This window comes from Amblyomma mixtum, chromosome 5 (genome assembly GCF_055824585.1).
Source record: "Amblyomma mixtum isolate Tamu chromosome 5, ASM5582458v1, whole genome shotgun sequence".
Classification (NCBI taxonomy): domain Eukaryota; kingdom Metazoa; phylum Arthropoda; class Arachnida; order Ixodida; family Ixodidae; genus Amblyomma; species Amblyomma mixtum.
The window spans coordinates 92,304,131-92,325,178 of NC_143016.1; the positions used below are offsets into that span (position 1 = coordinate 92,304,131).

At 45.6% G+C, this 21,048-nt stretch overlaps 1 protein-coding gene across 1 annotated transcript in view; it reads right to left on the reverse strand.

The window, feature by feature from the left end:
* LOC149343041 (putative chitinase 10) overlaps positions 1 to 21,048 on the reverse strand; it is a 53,767-nt gene that overhangs the window by 26,640 nt on the left and 6,079 nt on the right. Inside the window, exons 4-5 of the mRNA XM_089546881.1 lie at positions 3,765 to 4,034; positions 1,279 to 1,532 (exon numbers count right to left, since the gene is read on the reverse strand). Coding sequence (XP_089403007.1) covers positions 1,279 to 1,532; positions 3,765 to 4,034 — 524 coding nt within the window. The remainder of the gene's footprint in view (positions 1 to 1,278; positions 1,533 to 3,764; positions 4,035 to 21,048) is intronic.

A 21,048-nucleotide genomic window follows, 5' to 3' on the forward strand; every position in this document is an offset into this window, starting at 1 on the left:
GCGCTGACTTGCGACTAAAATGCTTTATTGCTCGCACGCAATAAATAGGCGAAAAAGGAGCACAATCAACAGATATAGCATCAGTGATGATTGTACCGACTTGTACAATGTACAATGTACAATGTACCGACTAGCCCAAACAAATACCTTAGTGCAATTCATTCTCACTTGCTTATTATTATAGGCCATTTATTTTCCAACTGAGGGAGCAATACACCACATAAACCCTTCTCTGGAATCTACAAAAGCAATATGTCGGTGGTTTCTATCGTGGTGAATTTTAGTCAAGCGCGGTGTCAGACGACGCCAGGGAAGTCCCAGGGTTCATTCTGAACAAATATTTATACGTTTCGGCTTCGAACCAACAGTTAGTTCGTAAAGTAACTTGCCTGCTTACGACATAAAACTTCGTACAAACTGGTCATCTAAACGTTAAACCAAACATACAGCGCAGAAAAAGTTTTATAAATTTTTTATGCTTTCCTGCAATGATGCTTCTTTAATGTGGATTGTTTTCCTAATAAAATGCGGCAGTGGTCGGGAATCTGTCGGCCGCGTCAACAAATCAGCGGCCCCGAGCACGCTAAAGCGCTTTATGACTGACACATGCCCGTGACGTCAGCAACACTGATGGCTCAAAATGTATCGACCAGTGCGCTAACAGACCATTACCATGAGCCATGAATCTACAGCATATGGCTCCTGATGTCGCAGAAGTCAGCTCTAGCTGCCACAGCCGCAACAAATTTCTCAAGAGTGGACGCTACCACTTAATAAACAAACATTCCAGTCGAGCCTGAGTTGTATTGAATTGTGCATTCTTACTAAATACCTGAAATAGTTTGAAGTAACATTTTTTGGAGCAAGCAATCTTTTTTTCGCTTCACAGTCACTATCTTCATTTCAAACTCGGCAGCGGAACCAAGGTGACTTGAAAGGTTACTGAGACATATAGCGCGCAAGAATCGGTTTTGAGCGGTTGAAGGCACATTGCTCATCGTTATTCAGATGCCCGACTTTATGCTCCGTTTTTGCTCAAAACGCCATGTTTTTGTTGTGCCGCTTCTTTCGCTATGAATTATCGGTAAGACAACAGAAAAATCTTTTCCTGTAAAGGGCTTCAATAAAACCTTAATCTGCCCCCTTTATCTTATTTTGCCGAAAATCAAGCCTGATTTTTAAGGCAGGAGTAGGGCATCATATCTCAGAGTGATCGTGAGCGAAAGCCCGTGGGCGAAATATAATTTTATGGCAGGTATTATTAAGCATTATGGTCACCTTTAAGAAGTGCAGAACCCGGTCGGCATCTTTCTTGCTGTAGACAGAAGGACCGGGTCCCTCCAGGTGGAAGTTGACACCGTCCAAGTGATTTACTCTTATCAGTGAATTAATTCGGTCCACTAAATTATCGGCGTCTTCCTGAGTGCGCAGACGGTTCAGTAGGCTGTTCATGTGCGCGCCGCCACCGTAGCTGAAGAGAATCTTGAGCTTTGGGTTTGCCCTTTTTAGCAGGGCCATCTTCTTGAGCACAACTGTCACGAGAAAGATAGGAAAAAGAAAGTAAGCAAACTACGTTTGCTGTGCGTAACTACTCACATGGGTATAGTTACCGTTAGTGACTCAACGTAGCTGCACTATAAGCACATGCTCGATATCTTAATGAAGAGCGAAGAGATAAGGGGGAAAGGAGGCCGGTTGTTTGAAGGGGTCCAATTGGCTATTCTGAGGAAGGGCACGCTAAGTGAGGGACGGGAAATTCCAACAAACAACATGACTGTCACCACACCACGATAGGTAATCTTCTCATTTTCAATCGTAATTGCTCTACTTTCACCGAGGCATGGACGTCCACATGGGATAAACGAATCCGGGAATCGTCGTTTTTTTGTGACGCAAGCGTCCGATGTTTCAGTAATGGCGCTAGTCGGTGCAACAGATTAGCCACAGCTGCAGTGAGGCAGTTCTAGGTTCCTGACGTTCAATAGACGCTCACTTCTAAACCGCAATAAAAAAAGAAAATGTGAGAGACCCCATCGATAAAACTGGGGGAAGAGCCTTCCCAAAGAAAGCGTGGAGGCTCTGCTAGACTTCGGCCTCTAAGAGTGTAAGTTAGTCCTAAAGGTATGATCTTACTACACGCCAAGTATAATACCGTTAAAAAAGCTCCAAATCATCCATGTTAACAAAAGCAGTATTAAAACAATCATTTTGTACACACTGCCATGCGCACCTCAGCAATGCTTTTTGTCTCGCGGAGTGCGTATGGCCGGAAAGAGAAATACATATACGGACCAACTTTCTGTTGGCTTCTGTCATATTTACCACGAGCCCCTCATTCCCCTTCCTTGTTTGCTTAATTTCGAATGACAGGTAATTTTACAAAGCTGATGCCTGGTTCTGGTCACCGGTGACGTAACAAACGAACAGCGTGCATGCTACGAGCAGCGAAGTACGAAGACTGTCACGGGCCTTGGGAAAAGAATAAGTGTGATTGGGGGAGAGGGGAAGAAGAATTCGTTTTCGGGCTATATCAACGAAGCAACTCTTGAGGAGAAGGAGGAGTTTGGGCTCCTATATTTCAAGGTGCCAACCGTTCAAGACAGTGTGCTGCAGTCTATATAAAGGCATTTTTTTTTCGACGATACTTACGAGTTGCTTTACAAACGCTACGAGTTAATAACTCTCAAAAAATTTCTCTTAAACAGGATGGGCAAAAATGCATGTAGCTGTCTGAAAGACTGAAGGCTCTCCTTTTCGTTTTCGCATTCTCTAATGCCTTAATTAATTCTAACATAGATCTTTTATTGCTTTTTCTCTGGCCACTTCTGTTCTGTCCAGCCGACGGAGGTTAAAATTACTGGATGGTGGGCAAAGCAGTCGGATTCGCCATAGGTTGTGACTAAGCGGAACCAGCGGCATTGCTTCCCCTCCTTCTTCAGAATTTCATCCCTGTTCTTTCCCTCATTTCATCTCATATCCCGTCTTCTTTTTCCCACAGAATTTAGCCAGCCAAAACCCCGTTATTTTCACCACACTGATCTGCATTGTGGTTTTCTCTGTCTCTTGCCTCTATTTTATTTTTATGCAATTCTGGAATGACTAACCTAAATTGCTGTCAAATTTGACGGGACAGCCGGTGTTTGGAAATTAATACTTCAGTGGCACTATGAATTAAAGAGTTTTTCTAAATAAGTTGCATATCTTCAAAGCAGTGAGCAGGGAAATGCTACAATCCTTCTAAAAACGTCAGATCCGCTTCTCTGTCTCAATTCATTCGGTAGGTTTATGATTTAATGCGGATTTGATTCCGTTTTTAAATCTAACTAATGAAAGCGTTTTCAAAAATGGGCCTTCATACGTCTACTTATTCTCTTTCGCACCATGTAGCATGCTCCAATTATTTGCGCCGCCTTTGGTGAAAGGTTGCTACGTCGACCATGTTTTCTTAAATCGCGCGGTATTAAACACTATAGTGTCGACCTAATGATTGACGCTGTCTAACATGCTCCTACCCCGACAAATGAACGGGCGACTAATGCAGCTTGTTTACAAACAGTTTCACAGCGGCTGTGTGCGTGTCAAAAAAAATGCATCCATGTTAATTCAACCACCCTTCTCGAGGTTAAGTTAAAGCAAAGTCTATATTTTCCTCAACAGGCAATTTCTCAAGCAATTCCGTAACATTGAATAGAAACTCACCATGACTGTCACTGCCCTACGTATAACTTTCTCAGCATGAACGTGGTGTGAAGCCAGCTACGTACCTCTGTCGTTCACCAGACCCTTCTTGCGGAATATAAACTTCCCTGTCCTGTTGTCCGTCTCGAGGTAAGAGTAGACGAGATGCGTACACTTTTCAATGGGCACACTGTTCACCACGAAATTCATGATTCCATACTGCTTGAAACCTTCGCCGCGCAGGAAGCAGACCAAGGGTGGGGGTTCCCTTGAGCGCGTAGTGTGGCGTAATCTCTCATCTTCCCGAAGGAGTTCTTCCGGACTTTTCGTTTCAGATGGCGCTCCAATTCTCCCCACTGTGTGCAAAGAAGAGGAATAGTGAAGCCAGGCTCTCATATTCTTCAGTGCAGTGCCTATGTTGAGCTGGCCTTATGAAGCCAAATCAGAGGTCTTGAACAAAGCCCGTGCGCTAAAATCGGTACCTAAAATAGCTTTTACCATGTCAGGAAGTTCTGTTTACGGGGGTGAAGATAGATTACTTCTTGAAAGCCTACAAAGCATACTAGTTCGGAGAGAAATATCGGTGTGTGATCTTGAAATTCAAATTTCGGTATAAGTCAATTCTTCTCTCTGGGAAAAGATTTTTAGTAGCCTGTACTCTCTCTGACAACTGGCACCAGAGAACAGGTCATAGCTTGTCATCAAATCTAGGCCGAATGCGCTAAGCAATCCAGGCGCAAGAGAGCAACGTGTCTAGTTCGCTTCCGTAATGTTGGTGGTCACGAGAGCACGGTCTACGGCAGCCAAAACGCCCGGCGAACGAATGAGGTTCAGCAGACAAAGGTTTCGAGGTTTCTTGATGGAAGATTCAGCATCCACTTCAGTGGTACTGAATGACATGACAGAACAAATACCAAGTTCGTTTTCTATGCATAGAATAGAGATGTTTCGCTATGAAATCGAGGACCATACGGGTGAACTTATTTTGAGCCGATTATTTTAGCTGCAACGAAACTGACAATTTAACGACCGAGATCGAGCGTCATTATGTCTTTGTTTAAGACGGTTTAAGAAGAAATAAGGGCAGCTTTGCGCCCATAAGAATAGTTTGTGGTCTAGAAGGCGTTTCCGTATTTGCATCCAAAATTCATCTTTGTTATGTAACTCTTGTTTTTGTTGGGATTTTTCAGTTTTTGTGCCAAAGCTGAGCTTCTCAAGAAATCGTGTGTCGCTGCTCACCAGGACATCTTTAAGGCGTATTTATGTTAAACATAATATTGATGCTCTCGTTCCTCACGTAACGCGGTTAACATTAGCATACATATTTCCATTTGTGGCATTATTTTATCTACAGAGACGAAACGAAAAAAAAATATGTTCGTCGACGACATGCCCAGCCTCATCGAGGTATAAGGGAAGGACGACGAAATTCAATAATTTATATTTCTTGTTATAACCTGAAGAGCGTTCCTAATTGTTTTCTAAAACCGCGACGAATTTGGCGCAATAAAATATTTATATATCTTTTATGTTTCTTTATTACGCAAGGCCGCAAACTCACCCCGGTTTTTTGTTCTGGCAGTGTCGGTATATCTTGCTACGTCACTTTCCTCGTGATGCCATTTCTCGTTACTGCCACTGTCAAGCTCTCCTTGGAGCCCTACGACACTTTTGGGCCTCCTGTAATTTTCCTCGCCGTAGTCTGTGTTAAGAACAGTCACCCCGACTGCGGTGAGCGTCGCGAGCAGCAGCGCCGCTAGTGCTCCCATGGCACCTGCAGAGAAATCACGTTGCGTGTGGTGGTCGCATCATCTTGGTGTCGATCACAGCCGAAAGAGCGCCATTAACAGACTGTGCTGCCGAAGATTGCCACCATTTTATGTACTATTTGTTCATCCCTAGTAAATCTGGAAATCTGCCCATTGCCAAATTTCGGAGCCTCTACTGGCGTTTAATCATAGGACATAAATTTTAAGTTTAACCAGCTGTTCTAAGCATATTTAAAACCTAGTTTAGAAGAAATTTTCCCTTCAGCCGTGTCACATCAACACCCTTAGGTAATAGCTTGAATAATTTCATAAATCTTGCACCATAAACTTCACCATTCATAACCACTTTAAAGCCCTTATGCTTAAGGACAGTTAGAATCCGTCAGCTTTACAATACGCATGACGTTAGTCAACTCCATCCTAAAGTTCATCACTTATCATCATCATCATCATCATTTATTGACCCTTAAAGGCCCCTGGATGGTTGGGCATTACATAAGGGGGAGGCGTTACATAACAAAAATACACCAGGTCACGATCAGTGCTATATACATGTACTGGCAGGATATAAAGAAAAAAATGTACATGAACCCATCACACAGAGTGGCCAAACATTTATGAAACGGTAGTTAAACACAAAAAGAATAATCAACATCAGGTTTTTAAGTGCGAGAGCAGCAATATGCGGAACTTACACGGATCTCGTTCGATCACAATGCACTCGGGTAATGAATTCCATTCTTCGATGGCAACGGGTGGAAAAGACTTGTTAAATGCGTTAGTGGAGCCGTGCACGCGTAGAATGCTCATGGAGTTAAAGAGACGGCGCGAAGTTCTGAGGGGCGGAAGCAAAAAGGGGCCCCGAAGTGATGGAAAACAATGGTAAAGTTTGTGGAACAATGACAAACGGGCAATTTTCCGCCTGTGCACCAGAGGCTCTATGTCGAGAGACAATTTTATATTTGTAACGCTAGAGTTGGTGTGATAGTCGGATGAAATAAAGCGGGCTGCACGGTTTTGAATAGCTTCTAGTGTGTCGATTAAGTAAGCTTGGTGTGGGTTCCAAATAGGGGAGGCATATTCTAGTTTAGTGTGGACGAAAGTATTGTAGGCTAGTTTTCGGATAGAAGGTGGGGAAGAACCAAGGTGCCGTCTGATAAACCCGAGTGATTTCGAAGCATCAGCTGCTAGCTTCGTAATGTGCTCCGACCACGTGAGGTTGTTGGTGATATGAATTCCTAGATACAGGTATGAAACGACTTTGGAAAGGGTGGTTGAGTTCAATGAATATGCGTAGTTGACAGTGGTGCGCTTGCGTGTTACCTGCATGTACTTACACTTGGAAACGTTGAGCTGCATTAGCTATGTGGAACACCAATCTTCAATTCTGCTTAAGTCATTTTGAAGGATTAGCTAGTCATTTCAAAACATTCATTTCTACACAGCAACGACTACTCAGGAAGCACATGAGAAATATCTAATGTCCAATGACATGATGAAATAAAACAGCGCAAGGAACGGGACGAAACACGAAGGAGCAAAACACAGACACGGGCGCTTCGTGTTTCGTCATGTTCCTTGCGCTGTTTTATTTCATCATGCAACACCAACTAGCCCGGCATCTTGCACTTCTGAACTTCGTCCAATGACAGCTGGACATAAATACGAAAGGCGCTAATGAGATCTTTGATATTTGCCCCCACCTGTTTCTCGTTTCTAACGTGCGACCTTTGTTTTTCTTCGTACTACGTGAACAAACGTCATAAAATCTTTATAATTACTCCCAACTCAAGCACCTGTCCTTTATTTGCGTATAGGTCCCTACCCTTCTGAGCATATTTGCTCTTGATATTAATTGATAACTAAGGTTACCTTTGCATGCGTTTCAGCCACCTTGCGTTTTCCACTGGGACAATATTTATGCTTCAATACTGCGAAAGGAAAAAAGTAAAGGATGCAAAACTTTTCCATCCCCTCGTTCACTCTTTTAGAAGATCCTAGTCAATTGTACGAAAACGCGATATGTTATGTTACCTTCCTTCAAATTAAACATAGAGCACACAAGAAAATGCTAGCGAGATAGTTTACAGGTATATCAGCCGAACCTAACCGGACTGAGGAAGGTATATAGAGAGTCAGCTGTCTCTTGCTCGGGCCACGAATGAAGTACGGTATACTTCACAAGCAGCTCTAGTAAGAAGAAGTAAGAAGCGATATGAAAGAGAAGAGGAGAGACGTATTAAGAGAAAAAAAGGACAATACGCGATAATTTCACGTTAAAGGTTCTTGATGTTCAACGCGGCATCCAAAATATGATATTGACCATCTAGGCACGGCCCGGCAGGTGAAGAGGACGAGGATAGTGAGGAAGAAATATAAGTTAACCTATATCGGCTCATTTTTGGCGTGTTCGAATGTCAAAAGGCTATACTTATAATAAAGACACATATTTATGCATCACGAAACATAAAAAAATTAAATACACGAACCTTTGCAAACTAACCACGGAGTAATCAGTTTTTTTTTCTTTGTGAATCTCTCAGACTCGTGCTACCTCAACGACGCAGCAAGGACGGGTCGAAACGCAAACTCAGACAAGCACTGACTATGAACTGATTTATTGAAGAAACAGCATAAAGTATACGTACATATAATGAAAAGTAAAAAAAAAACAAAAAAGCCGGGACATGAAACTTTCATCAGCCGTCCTTCCGTGTTTTTATCAGAGAAGGGACATCTCGCTTAACGTATATCGATGCATGATTGTTTCGTTTTTTTTGTTTTTTTTTCGGGCTATATCTACTTTGTGTTGTTTGATGGTCAGCGCTTGTATTTGCCTCCGTTTCATCACGTCCGCATTAAGCTGCTGAGGGAATATAAATACGCACTAGCTCATCCAAATTTCAGCTTTTCTCTGAAACTCGGGCACACAGACAACCACTTAACTCGGTGATCGCCAAGCCACTTTCATCACTAGCGCCAAGCGTTGGATGTGAGAAATGAAAACCAACGTTGGGTTTTCAATTCCAGTTTCCTCACCAAAACACTTCTCTTGGTAGCTCACAATGCACAGATTGAGCTGGCCGCCGACGCCCAAGTCGGTAAGTGCATCAAGAATAGGGTCATAAAGGTTTATAGTTTATTATTTATGGAGTTTAACGTCCTGAAGCGACTCAATCTCTGGGTGATGCTGTAGTGAAGGGCTCCGGAAATTTCGACCACTTGGACTTCTTTAACGCGCACTGACATCGCACAGCACACGAGCCTCTAGAATTTCGCCTCCATAGGAATTCGACCGCCGCAGCTGGGATCGAACCCATGTCTTCTGGGTCAGCAGCCGAGCACCATAACCACTGAGCCACCGCGGCGGCGGGTCATGAAGGACTTGGTCGTAAGCCCCTACGATATGCAAGAAGACAGCACCTACGAGTTGGTGGCGGCGTTTTTAATGTTTCACAGTAGTAACGAAGTCGATGACGCTGTCGATTGAAGACCACGCCCGTCGAAACCCGGACACCATTGTCGGATAAACAGAATTCCTATATAGAAACCACGGAAGCAACGCCAGAACCATTTGCTCCATAACCTTTCCAACAAAGCTTGCTAGGGAACCTGGCCGATATGTGGCGAGTTTGTAAGGAGTCATTTAAGGCTCAATAAGGTTCTGGAACGTTACCGAAAGTCGATGTTTAATTTTAAGAACTGAGCAGTGCGGTTCGACCATCCATACCAAGGTGAGAGAGAGCTTAGTACGAAATCCGATCAGGACCAGGCGTAAATGAATGTTTACAAGAGGCAAGAGCGGCGATAATTGAGGCATCAAGGAGAGCAAGTTGGGCTGGCCGTTTTGCGTAGGTTTCCGAACTCTGAACTGGGTGATGCCGCCTGAGTCCTGCCCACAACAATTTTGCAGAAATCAACTCAACCTCTACTTCAAATTCAGTGAGGCGTTGGTAAAGGTCTAGGACAGTGAATAAGTCCCTTTCTTGCGGAGGTGAACGCAAGCTTTTGACATCATGTCAAATAAGCAACGACTGCTTGCGAGGATCCAGCAATAAGCAGAACAGTCTCCAGTGTTGCTTACGTAACCTCCCGCGGGGACACTTTATTTGACTTTCCATTCTGCGACAACAGATGAAGTCGCACGTAGATTTGATGCTTCTGTATTTCCTTTCGGCGCGGCGAAGTACTGCGCGTACTCTGTCGAATTCCCCGTCAATAGTAGACCTCGGCGTAAGTGCACATATATACCGTATGGCCTCATTGAGAGAAGACGTAATCAAATCCTCCATTTGAGATGATTACTTGAGGCCCTCTACAGACCCTATAGAAGGGGACACTATGGAAGTGCCCACGGATGTTCTAAAAGCTGGCCAGTTTATTCACCGCACGCAGTTGAAGTGGTATGCGCGAACCAGTTGACGCATGCATAAGTCGGTATATGGTCACCCTCACCTGTCTCCAAATCACTGCATCAGGTAACCGATGGCTGCAGACTTGTTGAACAAACGCAGATCCAAGCAGCTGCTGTAGAACGTTCTATGCGGAAACGTAGGTGAGCCGTCGTTCATAATGACGAAATCCTGGCAGCGCATGAAGTCGGCCCGGTATCTTCCTCGATTACTTGTTACGGCACTTCTCCGCTGGGGTGATGAGGAGCAGTGCAACAATGGATCGCTGATGATAGGCACGAAAATGTAATGTCCTCTCTTTATGGAATTTAGCCGCCCATTGCATAAAGCCTCGTCCATTTAGTGTTAATGTCAGGTATAAAGTGGTTCGTATTGTGTAGCAGTAGAACTTAACGGACGTGCGCAATGTCTTGGCGTATGCACACTATCACTTCGCTTATTTCGCCTGCTTCTCGAGTCTACAACAGAACATATCCAGAAATTCGAAATTCAGCAGGCATGTTGGAATACCATGTGACAGCCACAGGGAATCAGAACTTCTGGACGCGCTGTCAGAAGTCACACACACTACCAAGCAGGCCTCGGCAATTCCACTGCACCACTACACTGCGGTGCATGCGCATTCTCAGAGAGGAGTTGTTTATTTGTAGCGCCAGAGTGAATTACTGCAGTGCCGCCAACAGCGGCTCAAGTGCATCATAAAACTGAACAACAATCCGTGCTGTTGGGCTGTTCATGACAGAAAGCAGCACACGCACAGAATTACAGGCTGTTTCAGCACATAATAATAATAATAATAATAATAATAATAATAATAATAATAATAATAATAAACACCTTTATTTTCAGAGAACAAAATGCAATTTTTAAGACAAGTGACTTAAGCCGCCACATTCGTTATGTCACTCGAGTGCTCACCCGAAAAGACGCCGGTTCAATCACGGCCGCGGCGATCGCATTTCTCAGCAGGTGAAATGCTAGGGGCCCGTCTACTGTGCGATATCAGTGCGCATTGAAGAACACAAGGTGGTCGAAATTTCCGGAGCCCTTCACTACGGCGCCCCTCATAGCCTGAGTTGCTTTTGGACGTTCAACCCTCTTAAACTAATATATTTTAACTGCTGACTTTCAGGCTTCTCGATATTATCAGCTGGAGTGGCAACCAAACTGGGACGTCCATGCCGACGGTCTTTGATGGTAAAAAAGGCCATTCAGTATAAGAGCAGGCGGATAATACAAACGCATCTGACTGAGCTTTCGCCGTAACACGTTACACTGCAGCAACTGTCGAGTGATTTTTCCGGCGTTAGCGTTAAAGGTTTCTTTGTCAAGAAAATGTGGTGTCGACGTTGTGGGCGTCGGCATCGGCGTTGTGAGCGAAAATCACGATCATGCCTTTGGAAGGTGGTGCCCAGAGAGCAACATAGAGGCAGGTGGGCCACATAGGTCACCTAGCCTTGCGGCGTCTTCGCTACCTGCTCACCGGATAATGAGAAAACTGCCCACCGTGGCAGGTGGCAGTTAAATTAATGATTGGCCGCTCGGTCGGAAAGAGCAACCTGGGCCGCACAAGGTCCACCGCTGCGAGCACCTGCTATCGTAGGGCAGTGGCACGTCACTTCACCGCTGCACCATTGCGTCAAGATTGGTATAAGACTCCAAGGGATCTATGAATATAAAATATACAATCACATCCATGTATAGGAATTAACCAATTACGCTATCGCGTCATACCCTTAACGCGGAGCTTAAGAGGCCCGCCAATTTTTTCGGCTGAAGCTCATGTGGCAACTGAGCTGCCGCTAGCTGGGACGTTGCTTTATCCAGACTTCGTTTGCTGTGTGACTTTGCGCGTCGGCGACGGGAATGATGTTTGCGGGGACGAACAGATGCGGCCGCTTCATAGTGAGTGGAATTCTTTCGCCATCAGGATGATTCTCTCGATCTTCAGTTTAGGAAAGCCTTCAGCCGTCATTTTTCCAACGCACCGTACTTATAACGTCACCCTGTGGTAACAAACAACGTATTTAAATCAGCGTTCACGCCATATAAATGTGAGATTTTGCTCGGCTGCTCATTCTCCCAAGGGAAGGGCAACTTGCATATGTTTTCTTGCAGAGTAATGCATTTTTTTTATTTTAAATTCGGTCGTGCCTCAAAATTTCGCACAGATATTGCATGCTAACATTTCTCTTGCATCAGCGTATTTCGCACCGTTACGTCGTTACTGTCAAGTATATGCTGGTACTTGAAACCGTCAGTTCAGACAATCAATGGGGTTTTGTTGCCATCTGTCGCCACCTTGGATAATGGAACGCACAGTAGACCGCACAGATGCCATTCATTCCATATAGAGGGCGGCACCAATCCACGTGACCAGCTGCAGCGACACACTTCTGAGGGTAGATTTCAAACATGCAGGAAGAAAAACCTTGATTTTCAAGGTGTCGGTGACTTTTCCTTTGGTACAGCTCGATATACACGGGTAATGTGGCGACAGGCGTTGCTATATTTAGTACACATAACTCAGTTTTATTCGTACGAGATAAAAGTGGAATGAAACAAGCAGCATGTGACAAAAAAGTTTTAGATATGCCCGGATGATTACGCCTATTGACACTGCGGAAACGTTGGCGGATTGTAGTTGGTTATTGCACGACTGGGTCACAAGTTTCTTCCGGGCATCGAAAGGCTCCGCATGCAACCTTTCAAAATTACGAGTCTCTGAAGCGTAGCACTGTTTCAAGCTTTGCCATTTGCAAGACTAAAAATCTGTACACATCGAATGAATACAAATCCTTGTTTATTGTCGATGCTCCATAATAATTTGGAGCAGTTCACTGGATTTACGACACCGAATGCCTTCTGCACCCCGTGTTTTGGAATTGTAAAAAGTATCTGTCCAAGCGCTCGTGGCACTGCGCTGGGGTTAGACGATAGGCTAGTGTTATTTTCTTGGCGCTTTGTTTATGAACTGGAAAAAAGAGCAATTAGACCAGCTGTCGAACATCGGCTACAAAATACCCCTATGCATTCACGTTGCATCGCTTGTAAAGTAAACCAGCTGTCTCTTCTGCAGCTTAAATGTGGGAACCGCCGTTTACTGAGCAACCCAACGTGTCGCGCGCTACGAGCGACTTACTCTCCGCGAGACCGTAAATGTCGCGAGTGCATGTTGCATTTATTTTTCGGCAGCGCACCCGACTTCGGTATAGAAGAACGCCCCTTTGTTAGCGCCCTGTGCCTTTCCTCGTGTGACATGCCATTACAAGAGACAGGGAATGCATTTATGCCCAGCGCTTTCTCAGTCCTCTCTGCAAGAACAGCTCGAGCGCACTTTCCCTATGGAATGAAGAATTTCTGTCTGGAGGCTTCGGTTTCAGTGATAAAGTGAAGTCGTCTATGCCTTGCTGTTCCTCAAGGTGTGCCCTTCTTTTTGACCGCATGTTTAATTGCTTTATTCTTTTTCACCATAGCCTACAATTATCTAGCAAGCCTCCTTATTCTGTACAGCCTGTAGTTACGGGCGTTACAACATGCTGGGAAACATGAGGAGTGCATAGCGCCCAATGAGGGCGGTTTGCCACTTTCGTCATGCGCCGTATCACCGAAGATCGCAAAGAACTCTTTTCAGGTCTCCAAGTTCGAATCGTTCAGCATCACATTATTCAGAATAGGCGCAGGTATTAAGCCGCAGATAATTACTTCTCACTGCAACCGCGTCAGGTGTTCGTATAGCAATGTGACTTCTTTTCTCGTGGAATGGAACTCTTTTGAAGCGAAAATTCCTACTTCTAACATACTAAAGTGCAAAATCTTGTAGTTATGCAGTTAATAAATGCAGCCGAAGTGCAACTACCGACGCCATAGAAGGGCTGTCAAAGAGTTTCCATTTTGAAAGATTCTCCTTCACCACATTTCTTAAGGTGGAAGGCGCAGATTTCCTCCGGCGGCTTGTCTAACTGTATCGCAGGTTGACCTCAGTCAGCTCGGCCGTAACCTGTTTCGTCATGAGTATATCGGGGCCGCCGTGTGGCAGAATTCATACCACGGAAGCTTTCGAGAGTTCTGCTGCTCTGCCGTTCGCGAGGGCCTTTGCTTCGGCCCAACGGGTTAACTTGTCGGTCGCTATCATCAACTTGTTTCTAGACGTAGACGTTAGGAAAGGGGCGAGTAGGTCCATGCCAATGTACTGGAATGGTCTTATTAGTGGTGGTATCATCATCATTCTGACTACGCCCACTATAGGGCAGATGCCTCTCCCATGCCCCTCCAATTAACCCTGTCCTTTGACAGCTACGGCCACCGTGTCCCCGCAAACTTCTTAATCTCATCCGCCCACCCAACGTTCAACCGCCTCCTGCTACGCTAGCACTCTCTTGGAGTCCCCTCTGTTACCCTTAAGGAAGCGGCGGCAATCTTGCCTTCAAATTACATGCCCTGGCGAAGCCCATTTCTTCCTTTTGATTTCTATCAAGATGTCATTAACCCGCGCTTCTTCCCTCACCCACTCTGCCCACTTCCGGTCTCTCAACGTTGCATCATTTTCCTTGCCATATCTGGCTGAGTTGTCCTCAACTTATGCTGATCCCTTTTCGTTAGCCTACAAGTTTCTGCCCCACAGGTGAGTGCTGGTGAGATGCAAGTTTTGTATACTTTCTCTTGAAGGATATTGGTACACTTCCATGCATGATCTCAGAAAGCCTGCCGTATGCACTCCGCCACTTTCTTATTCTTCTAGTTATTTTCCTCTCATAATACGGATCAGCGGTCACTACCTGCTTTGAGTAGACGTATTCCCTTGCCACTTCCAGCACCTCCCTATCAATTATGAACGGCTATTCCCTTGCAAGACTATTGAACATTACTTTGGTTCTCTGCGTGTTAATTTTTAGACCCACCTTTCTGCCCTGCCTGTCTAAGTCATTGATTAAGCTTTGCAGCTCATCTCCTGTGAGACTTAATAAGCCAATGTCATGAACGAATTGCAGATTACTTAGGTATTCTCTATTACTTCTTATCCTCAGCTGTTCCCAATCGAGGCCTGAGAACAGCTCCTGCAAACAGTCGGTGAATAGCATGTGCGACATCGTGTCTCCTTGCCTGACACCTTTCCTTACTGTAAATTTATTCCTGGCTTTATGGAGGACTAAGGTAGCTTTGCAGTCGTTATAGATATCTTCCAGTATTTTCACATAAGACTCTTCTGCACCTTCGTTGCGCAATGTCTTCATGACTGCTGAGGCTTCCACTAAGTCAAATGCTTTCTCGTAATCAATAAGGGCTATATATAGGGGCTGGTGATATTCTATTTATTTCTTTGTCACCTAGTTAACAGTGTTAGTATGGTCTATTGTATAGTAACCTTTAGGAAAGTCTGCCTGATTATTTGGTTGATTGGCAAAGACTTCAGAAATTCTACTGGCTTGGACAGTGATTTCTTCAGTAGCTGTCAGTCTCGGCAAGTTTTTTACGTACTTGTTATGTCGGCGTATAGTCTAGGTGAGTAACATTTGATTTTACTAGGTCGTACGGTGCAGGCAAATCCGAGGTGCCCAGCTGTCAGTTAGTCGTGTCAATGATTAAGAATTTCTTCCCGAAGCCAAATGAAAGCAACAGCTCAAGAGACAAGGAAGTGACACTACAACGCAGGCGCTGAACTCAACAGCGGAAAGAACAACGAAGCCACCTTTTTTATCGGATTCAACCAGCTTGAGATCGGCTTGCGGAAGTGATTCCGCAACTGCATCGACCGAAACTTCCCCGAAGACTAAGGAATGACGAAAGGGTAAGCGACTTTATTGGGCGTGACACTGTTCTTCACGATGATTCCATTTTGTAGACAGAAGTAGGGTAACGCACGTCAGAACATGGGAGGGTCGAAGAGGTCCTCACTTCCTGGTGTTCAGTGAAATAGTGTAGGTCGAAGTCCGAGCATTGCTACTGCACAAAAGAGGTGTTGCTGATGAGTCCATGGAAGGCGTCGTCATCATCGTGTCTAGGAGGTGCGTGGTCAGGGGCTCGGGACAGGCGGTCGGCGTTGGTGGGCTTGTGCCCAGACTTGTAGACCACGCTGAAGTCGAACTGTTGAAGCCGCAAGTTCCACTCAGCTAGGTGGCTGCAGGGGTCCTTAAAATTGATAAAGCAGCCCAGTGCATGGGGATCGTAGGCAACCTTTAATGGTCGTCCGTGCAGGTGGGTGCGAAATTTCGATGTGACCAAGATTATGGCGAGATACTCTTTCTCGGTGATCGAATAGTTAGCCTCTGCTTTGGATAAGGAACGGGTATCGTACGGTATTATATTCTCCAGCCCATTGCTTTTCTGAATACAGACGGCACCTAGACCTACGCTGCTTGCGTCAGTATAAATTTGTTTCGTCATTTTCGTCCCAGTGCCCGAGGACCAGAGGGGTCTGTAAATGACGTTGAAGTTCTTTGAAGGCTTCCGCTTGAGGTGATCTCCGTTTAAATGACACATGTGACTTAGTCAGGTGCGTTAAGCTTTCGACGATGCGCGAAAATTTCTAAACAAACTGTAGGTAATAGGAGCACAGCCAGTGCCTCTCAGAACGAAAACGCTTCTGCACTACTCCTTCTGCGACGTCACGCACCTTGCCCGTTTGACCATAACACGGCATGAGTTTAGAACACAAAGCTCATGTCGCGACGGGCGCCAAGATCGTTACTTTGCAGCCATTGCTTCTTGAGTTTTGTACTGAGGCCTTCTCTTTCTAGGATGCACTGGGCAGCCCTAGGAATTTACGCACAGCTTTTTCGTTTGCCGGTCGCGAAAACTGCGCGATATCACCTCTTTTATGCGAGTCTAGGCTCATTTCATCTTTGTTTATGATAGGGCCAACGAACACCAACTCCTCGTTAGCACAGCCGCATTCCTCTGTCTTTAGAGATAGCTATCACGACTTGATTGCCTCAAGTGCTGTCAAAAGCCTTTTCAAGTGATCTTCAAAGTTCGAGGCGAACCTTCAATTCGAACAGCCCATGTCAGGTGACGAAGGCGGTCTTCTCTCGACCCCTTTCATCGAATTCAATTTGCCAATACCAGCTCTTTAGATCTGTGTACGAGAAGTACATGGTGTCGCAAAGGTAGGCTAAGGTGTCGTCGTTGCAGGGAAATGGATACACGACCTTTTTGGTTATGCTATTCAATTAGCAGAAATCTACACAAAACCGAGAACTTCTGTCTTTTTTTTGACCAGGACTACATGTGCTGCCCAGGGGCTCTTCCATGGCTGCATGACAGAGTCGCGGAGCATTTCTTCAACTTGGTGCCGGATGCCTTGGCGTTCCAAGTCCAACTTTCTTGGACAAAAATTTTGAATATTGGAATATTTTAGGGTACTATTTTGGAAATATTCTAGGTAATGGTCCATTCTTCTGATGCGTAGCAAAATCTTGCTTTTAGAATGTTTCCATTTCATCCAATAGTTAAGGCTGCCATAGAAAACCCAAGGGTAATGTTTCTGACGATAGCAGAAATCTTCAAGGCAAAAACCTGTAGCCTTGCCGAGGGAATATCTGCGGATGTATTCATTTTTACAGTGAAATCTTGCAATACAACAAAAAATGCATTCATAAACTCTTTCCTGTTGAAAAATGCTTTTGTCCGGAATTGCCGGGCATGAAATTACCGGGTGCTTCGACACAGAGTAGGGGCTCTGGCGCAGATGACGTGTGTCTTCAGACATTTACATGTTTGGCAGCAAACTTTCGTCGCACCTTTGAAGAGGCAAAAAAGCAGTCGTCGTAACATCCAAGTTCTGCAGAAGTTGTCGTCTGTGCTGTGGCAGGAGCAGGATGATGGCGACTTAGGCTCCGACGATATAATCAGTGTGATCGTTGACGTCGGGTCTAATATTGTGAATTCATTGGCCACCTCGGGTATTTCTTCCAAAAAAGCAGTGGTTTCGCTCTTGTTCAGGCATCAATGCTCCTGGCTGAAGTTTATCGCTATCAAGGAGCCTTGTTCATCCGAAACTCGTTTATTCCTCTTGCAATCGCGATGCCTCGGTCAGCAGTAGCTGCATGTTCTCTTGGACGACACCGTCAATGTTTTCTGCAGTACCAATGGCTGTGGTGACCAGAATGTTTCAACGTGTGGAAACTCTCATTTCTTTGTCGAGCATACTGACGCTGCGTAATCCTTGTGGTGAGTTTGGAGGTAGGGCCTCGTCCGTCGAGAGTACGACAGACTTAGACTTGAGATCGATGGTAGCTCAGTGTTTCTTTAAAAAAGTCCATGACTTAGAAACACGACACGCAAGCACCCGTTTAAGCACCAAAAAAATTGCAGGCTACGTGTGTCTTCTCCCTGTAACACTTGCAGAGCACTGACCCGATTCGGTGGTGAGGTGGCCATCAGCTGCGCGTAATTCTGGGTCGTCGCAAGCGGTCTTCACCTCCTTCATTTGCGCGGAGAAGGGCCCAGTTATCACAAAATTGACCCCTCCCTTGTTGACTAGAGCAGCAACTTATACGGCCCACAATAGCCGCATCCAGACCAGACATCTTTGTTCTCGAGTTGCATTTCGGTCCCGGTGTCGGGTCACGGCTTCGTCGGTTGCTCTGATCGCGGCTGGGACATGTCGTTGTTTTTCGGGGTAGCAACGTCATTCTGAAGTCGCATCTCTTCGTGTGCGGTGTCATTTTAGCGGCTGCGGCGCGGTTTTGTACCGTCGGCGATGGAGGCTAATAGTCGTTTCATCTTGAGGCAAGCTTACCTCCAAATGTCGCTCTCCTCACTTTCCCGTACGAGTTCTGCAGGATCTTCCCCGCACTGTCGCTGTGTAGCTACGGCTTGACGACGTGAAGTGCGTTCTTAACTGCGACGGCGACCTCGAGTAGCGGCTGGGCAAGTACTCGGCCTGTAGTCTTCGATTTGGCTGGGTCGATGTCCGGGTCGAGGTCGTGATGCGGCCAAAGAGAAACCACGGAGGCATATGCGCTTGTACAGGTGATGTCGCAGAATGTGGCCGCCTTCCCGCAGTGGAAAGCACAACGGCCGGTCGCCGCGAATTCCTTTAGCTGGGCGGGCGGAGGCTAGAGGGCGGTGCCTAGCACTACTAATTCACGTCGAAGAAGACTTCGAGTGTCTCGCCGCGCGGCAGGATTCTGTATTGCAGCGGCATGCGTCATGGCTTGAGATTCCGTACCAGTTGTCGCTGACTTGGAGCCATATGCATACTGGACTTCCCGCGCGACATCCATTAGAGTCGCTGCTCGAGGAAGTGCAGAAGACTGCAGCAGTCGACGCAGTTCTTCGCGGACCGTTTCCAGCAAAACTGCCCGTAAGCTGTCGCACGTGGTGATGGTTGTGTCCGGGTGGGTTGAATTCCACAGACTTGTTGCCGGGTGGTCGTATTGCCGAGTGCGAGCGCCGAGTGTCTTCGCGATGGTCAAGGCCTCTTGGGTGAGTTCAGTGCTAGTTTTCGGCGAGTTTCGTACGAGGGCGGCAAAAAGTGACTGTTTTACGCCCAGCATCAACACGTTTACTTTACTTTGCTCGGCCGTATTGAGGTCAGCTTAGAGGAACAGGCGTTTTATTTATTCCATGAAAGGAACCGCGCAATCGTTCGGTGGCCGATGCAGGACTCAAGGAATATCACTTCTTTCTTCCGGGTATTGGTTGAGAACGACTTGAGAAAGTCGTTCACTGGAGTTGTTCCAAATCACGAGAGAAACCTCATGATTCTCGTACTAGGTCCTAGCTTGGCCTTCTAAGGTATTCCTCACCTTCGCGGCATCGTCATAAGATTTAAGGCTAGCCTCACAGTAGTGCAAGTGCCCAAAGCATTTACATTAAGTGGTCCATTGAAGGTCGGCGGCTCACGCGGCTGTCAAAACACAATGTTTCTTCCTTGAGCGCAAGGGTTTATCTTGGGGCATGCCGGAACCGCAGGTCAGCACCTTCACCTAGATGTCACGTACGGCGAAGGCAGAACGACAGACAGGTAGAAGTTGAAAGGCTTCTAAAAGAAACCCTTTATTGAGCTGACTTGCGCCACAAAGAAAGAACCACTCGGCGTCGGCGTTACCCGCAAATTTGTTCTGCCGCCGACGAAGAACAGAATTACGGCCGCTTTCGGCCGCGCTAAGTTTAAAGCGGGCAAATAAATTTCGAGATGCGGTATGCGAAGCAACCTTTACTACCTCGGACAGCGTAGAATCAGCGGCCCGTGGCTGCTATCATTCGAGATAAATCTGGTCGCATCTCGCGTCACAAAGAAAGTGGTAAAGACGGCTGCTGGTGGCTTTCAACATAAACAAAGAAACATTTACACATAGTTGCGACGGTATGCTCAGGACTGAGCCATTTCATCTATAAATCAAAAATCGTGCGTGCGAAATTGCAATGAACACTTGATTTGAACAGCTGTTACTGAACAGTTGAACTAGAGCATCATAGTCTTCTGTTGAAGAAAGCCATGACAAGAAGAAAGAATCCCAGGTGTTTGTCTACACGGATAGTTTTTGAAATGGCATTTTCTTCCTCACATCCAGAACTTTTCTTTCTTATATAATGTCTTGCTTTTCTTGTGATTTTGTAGTTTGTGTGCCGCAGTTAAGCTCTACCTGAAATCTTTGCTCTCGTTGCTCAAGACGCCTTCTCTTATGTCTATTTCTCACGCAAAACTGCAACATGCAGGACGAATCAGGAATGACAGAAAGCTAGAAAACTACGGGGGTTCCCAAGTTGTCCCAGCGGGCGAGCGGAAAGCAACCAATTTATACCTCTTATAATGCAAGGATCACTTCTACTTCTCCTAATGCGTGTATCAATATGTTCATGCTCGGACTCCCTACGTAACGTATTTTCTTGTTTATTCACTACACGATACTGAACGCCTTCCCCAGGCTCTCAGAGGGGTGGAATGTTGCAACAACATGGGCATAAAAAAACAGCCATGATGTTCCGGAACATTGTTAGAAAACACAGCACAGATAAATCCTCATAACAGTAGAACGCACAGCTGTTTTGGGGGCGGCATTATAGCATTTGCAGACTAAGCCAAAAATATTGAGTTGGATGAGATTTCCAGCTTTATAGACGCAGAAGGGAAGTGCGATTTAATCTACGAATTTCTAATTCTTGTAATAACCCTAAAAGCGTTCCTTATAATTTTTCACAACCACAAATAGAAGTTCAGAACCTCCGCAAGAAGTATTGTC